The sequence below is a fragment of the Nicotiana tomentosiformis genome, chromosome 1 (assembly GCF_000390325.3).
Source record: "Nicotiana tomentosiformis chromosome 1, ASM39032v3, whole genome shotgun sequence".
Taxonomy (NCBI): domain Eukaryota; kingdom Viridiplantae; phylum Streptophyta; class Magnoliopsida; order Solanales; family Solanaceae; genus Nicotiana; species Nicotiana tomentosiformis.
Window position 1 is genome coordinate 29,167,610 of NC_090812.1, and position 7,385 is coordinate 29,174,994.

A 7,385-nucleotide genomic window follows, 5' to 3' on the forward strand; every position below is an offset into this window, starting at 1 on the left:
TTTTCTTTTGAATCATCTCCAAATTCCTTGTAGATTAAAAGATATAAGCTTCCGAAGTCGGACCATCGAATCTGCAGAAATCTAAATTTTGCGGCCGCAAGAGAAATTCTGCGTTCCGCACAATTCCTCTGCGGTCCGCACTTTTCCTTTGCGGTCCGCACTTTTCCTCTGCCTCAGCACTCCAAAATGTGCCCCTGCACTTCCAAAGTTCCACAACAACATCAGAGTGCCGAAATGACCAGTCTCGCTCAAAACTCACCCCGAAACACACCCGAGCCACTCAGGACCCCGTCCGAATATACCAACAAGTCCTAAAACGTCATACAAACTTTGTCGAGTCTTCAAATCACATCAAACAACATCAAAAACACAAATCGCACTCCAGTTCAAGCCTAATGAAAATTAACAATTTTCAATTTCTACATTCAATGCCGAAACTTATCAAATCAAGTTTGATTGACCTCAAATTTTGCACACAAGTCATAAATGACATAACAGACCTATTCCAAATTTCCAGAATCAGAATCCGACCCTGATATCAAAAAGTTCACTCCCGATCAAACTTTTCAAAAATCATCAAAATTTCCAACTTTCGCCAATTGATGTCGGAATGACCTATGGACCTCCAAATCAACATCCGGACACGCTCCTAAGACCAAAATCACCATACAGAACCATTGCCAGACTCAGAATCCCAAATGGACATTGATCACATCAAAATCCACTCCAACCCAAACTTAAGAAATTCTTAAACCTTCAAAATGCCAACCTTCCATAATAAGCACCGAGATACTCCCGAGCCACCTGATTATCAACCCGAACATACGCCCAGGTCCGAAATCATCATACGAACCTATTGGAACCTTCAAATCCTAATTCTGAGGTCATTTACTCAAAAGTCACACATTAGTCAATTCGTCCAACTTAAAGCTTCTGAAATTAGAATTTTCTTTCTAAATCTACTCCGAACTTCCCAAAATTCCATTCCGACCATACGTACAAGTCATAATACTTGAAGTGAAGCTACCCAAGGCCTCAAACTGCCAAACAACGCGCTAAAGCTCAAAACGACCGGTCGGGTCGTTACATTCTCTCCCACTTAAACATACGTTCGTCCTCGAACGTTCCAAGGACTGCTCTGGAGTTGTCCAAAATCACTGTTTAACACCTCGTGCACCTACCCGTGCCACCACAACCCGGTTGAACACATTAGCTCGAGCTAGACTGAAGATCTTTCCTGCTACCTTAGCTAACAAGATTTAGAACCAAGTTCCAACATCCGGAATTCTCCATGATACTAGATTCTAACACACGAACATCGTATCAGTCACCAGACACTGAACCCAACATGACCATGCTCCTCCGCTGAAATCACCCATGCACCACATAACTCATTTTCCCAAGGCAATCTCTCCCAAGCACAACGGCTGAAATTTCCCCTGACCCGAAGCCTGTAGTATACCTCATAACATATATAAGCCCTGTTCTAACTCTCGCAATACTTTCACGATGGAAGAAATGTGTAGAAACTCATAACTACCCGAATCACCAATCATGGAGTTTCTCCTCCTAACAAGAATCATTACCTCATTCTGAACTGAATAACGATATTTACCCTTTAATATACCCTTCCTATCTCTGATCGCACTGATCCCAGGTCCAATAACCTCGTATCACCCAGTACAAGTTTCTCAGGAAATAAGCCATCTCAGACACTGCCAAAGTCTCATATGACTCCATCAATGTGCCAACAGGCCACGACTCAAATATGATATATAAGGAAAAACGAACCGTGGGAAAGAACTACCCAGCACACGTAACTAATACGACAACCGAAAAGATGTTATGAACATTTCTCAGAGAATGTGAAACAAAATGCACAAGAAAAGATATAGGGAACTGTACTCATCATCTCGCTGTTGCGGCATGCAACTCGATCCATACGTGATACCATCGCAGCGTGCAACCCGATCCAAACAACATATCCTTGGCGGCGTGCCACCCAATCCACACATAACAATAAGTAAGGAAATACCCATCAAGCCATAATGCTAATACTTATGAAATACCCGAATGTCGACCACAAGCACGCCAAGTGCAAAAATACAACCCTGGGGAGACGGATAGTGCCATATGCTATGAAACCCAAGCACAACTAAGGTGCAATAAATGACCTGCATCTCGAGAGCCATCCTGCTCTCACAACACCACGAACTTCATGGGATCTCAATACATGTGCGAATAATCAAACCGTCTCACAACCCACATGGCACAACAGAGATTACACAGAATGGTTGATGACAGAAATAACATCCAAGGCTCGAAGACTCCCCCATATGCAACACTATGTTGAAATGAACACATTCACATTTAGATTCATCCACGGACCTCAAGCCGATTCTGATCGTACCGTACTGCTAATAACCTTTCAAGAATCCACAATAACCTTTTCCCATGACACACAAGAACAACTGTCAATTCCGAAACAAAATTCCACAGTCCATGACCAAATGAATAGAGCGCCCTTCAGGCATAAATTCTTACATTAGCAGTAGTACCATAACGTCCATACTCGGTTTTAATCTTTAATCTATCCAGTGACTACATGTCACACTTATACAATCTTCCCGTGGGATAGACCCTCATGACCTTCCGCACCAGGTAGCAAAGTCTGCATATCCATACCACCGGCTATACTAGTGCTGTGAGCTCGGTTTTGGGCGATTATTTGTGGATTTTTCAAGAAAATTAATTGGGTAAGTGTTCTTTACCTAGAATTTATTATATTCCATTATTTTATCTTTATTTTTATCATTAAATTAGTGTTTTGAGTTGAGAAAAAATGGAGATTTTGAAGAAAACTTTCAGAATGTAAAATGATAATTTGAGGGACGAATTAGTATCAGAATTTGATAATTTTGGTATGGTTGCACTCGTATCGGAATGGGTGTTCGGATTTTGTGAAAATTGTCAGGTTCCGAGGTGAGGGCCTGGGGGTCAACTTTTGGTTTGATTTTTTTGTTTTGATAAAGATTGAAATTTTATTATCCGGAATAGTTGCTTATGAATTTTATTTATGCTTTGAAGTTATTTTGGCTAGATTTGAGCCGTTCGAAGGTTATTTCACTTGAGAAGTTCATTTTAGAGTAACAATATATCTTCTTTGAGGTAAGTATCTTGCCTAACTTTGTGTGGGACCCCTTAAGACTTGAGTCTTTTATACTAATTATGTTATGTGAAGTCCATATACGCGAGGTGACAAGTACACGCTCGAGCTTATTTGTGGAAAGTTGACCTTTAGGGCTCTTAGTTCCTCATGTTCACTGAATATGAAGTTGTTTTGTTATGATTAAGTTTCCCATTTACTAGTTCCACCTCTACATGTTTTAATTGGAATTAATTGCTTCATGATCCACTCTTATTGCCTATTTGACTCTTATGTGACTTAACTGAAATTGTTACCTCTTCTATTGCCATGCTATCCCTCCCTAATCGCTTCTCCTTAATTGAAATTATAATTATATCTTTTGTAATTATTCATCCTTAATTAAGGTTATGATTATCCTTCCACTGCTTACCCTTAATTGGATTTGTTGTATCTCCTTCGTAATTGCTTAACCTTAAAAGAAGTTTAGTTATCCTATATCTTAGTTGACTTATCCTTATTTGAAATTATTGACTCGTGTTATCTCCCTTGTTGTTGAACTATACTTTGTGGGATCGTTGCACATATTATTGCTCCCTGCTGAGCTATTCTTATTATGACTAGTATTCTCTATTGTGTTTATTCTTTGTGAACTCGTTCTACCATTTCTTTGTGATCGAAAGCTTTTGAATTGATTTACTTTCCGTACTCTTGTGTTATTATCATTGTTGGTGTTGTACTCAGTGTTGTGATGCACGAGGTTTCTGTCGTGCGGTTGTTGTTGTGTTGTACGAGGTTTCTGTCGTGCTATTGTTACTATTGATATGTGCACATACGGCATGACAAGGCGGGCTATATATGTGGGTTGCGCATGTGGCGAGACAAGGTGGGAATATCATTATGCACGTGTGGAGAGACAAGGCGGGCATTTATTTTATTATTGCGCACGTGGCGAGACAAGGTTGGCTATGTCAGGGATTGATCTGTGATGACTTGTGATGGCTTGGGGGCATTCTTGTTGCTGATATTTGTGTAGTGGCATACCTACCTGTGTGAGTTTTACCTTGTGGAAAATTGTGGGGGACATTCTCATTTTCTCTACACTTATTGGTTGGCCTGAACTGTGTCAGAACACTTGCACAAGCATACACGTAATTAATCACTCCTATCAATTTAAGAAGATGTTTTCCTGATATTATTGAGCATTTATACACACTCTCGTCTACTTTCCTTCTATGTGAGAATGGTTCTATTGGCACGTGAGTCGTCCGTACAATTATCAGTTGAAATGAGAGCCCAAGATGCCAAGTGTTTAGGGTTCACAAAGTGGGACCCGTGACTTGTGAATATTTGAGGTATGGTACCTCGTGGAGATTATGGAATAAACCTGGTGCAGAAGCGGTTATTCTTATCGATTGCTACTTGTCTCCCCTTTATTTGTTTTTCACCGGATTTAAACTGTGTTATTACTGGTGGTGTTTCTCTACTGATTGTTGCTTCTATTTCCTATCGTAAGCCCCGTATTATTGTTGTCATTATGCGTAGTTCTGTAGATATATCATACTCTGTTAGTTCTATACCTATAATTGTTCAGGTTATTTAGTCCAGTAGGTGTCTTGACTGTCCCTCGTCACTACTCCACTAAGGTTAGTCTTGATACTTGGTGGGTACCGCTGTGGTGTACTCATACTACACTTCTGCACATTTTTGTGTAGATCCAGAAAATTCAGAGTCAGTCAATCGCTAGCTAGCTGTACGGATCTTGCTGTGGAGACTCAAGGTAAACATGCTGCTGCGTTCACATGCCTCAAAGTCTCATTCTGTTATTGTATTTGCATTGTTTATTCTCTATTTCGAAACAGTTGTATTCAAAGGTTTTTTAGCAAACTTAGTAGAGCTTATGACTTGTACTACCAGTTTTGGGATTGAAATTTGTATAAGATGTTTATTTCATATTCTTCGTAGATGGTTGATTACTTCTAATAATTTAGTAAGTGTTAGGCTTACCTAGTCTTAGAAGACTAGGTGCCATCACGACATCCTATGGAGGGAAACTGGTGTCGTGACAAGTTGGTATCAAAGCCCTAGGTTCATAGCTGCTATAAGTCATAAGCGAGTTTAGTAGAGTCTTGTAGATCGGCACGGAGACGTCTGTACTTATCTTCGAGAGGCTACATAATTATTAGGACAATTTCACTTCCTTCATTCATATCGTGCGAGTTTATTGAGCTCAGTGTTTGAGCTTTTATCATTCTATTCTCTCACAGATGGTGAGGACTCGAGCTGCAGTTACTGATGACGCTTCTCCCGGAGCAGGTGTCGTTAGAGGCAGGGCCATAGGCCGAAGAGGAGCACGTACCGAAGTTAGGGCGCCTACCAAAGCAGCAGTTGAGGAGCCGCCAGTAGATCTGGTTAGGGGACATGTACCAGAAGCGCCTGCTGTTACCCCTGGACTTCAGGAGACCTTAGCACAGTTCCTGAGCATGGTTGGTATATTGGCTCAGTCAGGTTTGATTCCGGTTGCACCAGCTACTTCACATACTGGGGGAGGAGCCCAGACTCCCGCCGCCCGTACTCCAGAACAGCGCGTTCCCGTTGGTCAGGTTCCAGGTGTCATGGCGACACAACATGTGGTTCTAGTTCATCCCGTGGTTAGGGCAGCAACATCTGAGGAAGTGCATCTTAGACTTGCAAGGTTCAAGAAGTATGACCCTTCTACCTTTAGTGTTTTGGCTTCAGAGGGTGCACAGGGCTTTCTAGAGCAGTGCTATCGCATTCTCCACACTATAGGTATTGTGGAGACGAGTAGGGTTGCTTTTACTATGATCCACCTTAGGGGAGAGGCTTATCAGTGGTGGCGGGCGTATGAGTTAGGTAGCCCGACCGATGCAGCTTCACTTACATGGGCTCTGTTTTAAGAGATGTTCCTAAGCGAGTTTGTACCTCAGTCCCTTCGGGATGCATGGCGCACAGAGTTTGAGAAGCTGTACCAGGACACTATGTTAGTGTCAGAGTATGCCATTAGATTCAGTGATTTGGCCAGACATGCACCTGCTTTGGTCGCTTTGGTTAGGGAGCGAGTCCGTAGGTTCATTGAGGGGCTCAAGCATGATATTCGGATCCGCATGGCTCAGGAGATGGAGTCAGATATTTCATTTCAGCAGGTGGTAGATATCGCTCGTCGATTAGAGGGCATGTGGGACCAGGAGAGAGAGGGCAGGCGAGGGAAGGAGAGAGAGGACAATGAGGCTAGGAGTGACTTTCTGTTCCTCATTTTGGTAGCTTTGATGTGAATTTTGGGTGATGGGTTACGACTTGCGATTTAGATGCTCTACTAGTGTGAGAGCTTAGTATGTGTTGTGATTTTGTTGGCGGAAGTGAATTAGTGGAAGGTTTTGGTTGGTATGATGTGTATTCTACTTGTGATTCAGCGTTAAGGGTGAGACCCTCGCAGATTCATGTGATTTGATGTGTTTGAACCGGGCTGCATGCCGCGGTGGCAGTTATATCAGGATGAGATCCTTGTGATTTGTTCATATACTTTGATTCTTCCTTGTAGATTGATTCATAGAATGGTACTGATAGGGAGTTGTGCCTGTCGGGCTTATTTGATAGTTCTCTTATATGTTTCTCCTTACATATTCAGTCATTTTTGTGCTTCGCTTATTGAGTTTTAGCTTGCGTGGTGTGTGCCCGATGTATTTAGAGGTGACTTGTTAATTTGGGTGAATAGTTAGGAGGTCTTCATATTTCTTGCATCGTTGTCAGTGTTGTGGAGGTTTGAAATAGGGTTCTAACGGATATGAGGCTAACTGTCGGTGCTGGGTTTGATTGCGGCAGCTATTGAGATCAGAGATGTTGTTACGGGCATATGTGTGATGTGTCATGTCACGTGGTTGTACCGTGTGGGTGTAGGCATAAGTTGTTGCAACTAGTTGAGACTAATACCGGGTGTGGATGTAGGAATCAGACCTTTTGGAGATGAACGGATGGTGAAAGTTTTGGCTGCAAGGCTTAGTGATATTGGTGCAAGGGATAAATTACTGTTGAGACGGTGTCGTCAGGCTTATGTAGATTGGGGTGATGCGGGGTCACCCACGGGTGTATGAAGGATGAATGCATTCAGTGATTTGGTGACTTCGGGACGATTCTTGGCACGCTCAAGGATAAACGTTTGTTTAAGAGGGGGAAGATGTAATGACCCGGCCAGTTGTTTTGAGAATTTAAGGTCCCTCTTGGC

At 42.2% G+C, this 7,385-nt stretch overlaps 1 protein-coding gene across 1 annotated transcript; it reads left to right on the forward strand.

The window, feature by feature from the left end:
- Nucleotides 1–6,066: 6,066 nt before the first annotated feature.
- LOC138905073 (uncharacterized) lies at nt 6,067–6,438 on the forward strand. The gene has a single exon (XM_070193577.1). The coding sequence runs from the start codon at nt 6,067–6,069 to the stop codon at nt 6,436–6,438; it is 372 nt and encodes a 123-aa protein (XP_070049678.1).
- The last annotated feature ends 947 nt before the right edge of the window (nt 6,439–7,385 follow it).

Bases quoted from the DNA above. Each gene is read 5' to 3' on its own strand.
- LOC138905073 (XM_070193577.1), top strand. From the start codon at position 6,067: ATGTTCCTAAGCGAGTTTGTACCTCAGTCCCTTCGGGATGCATGGCGC.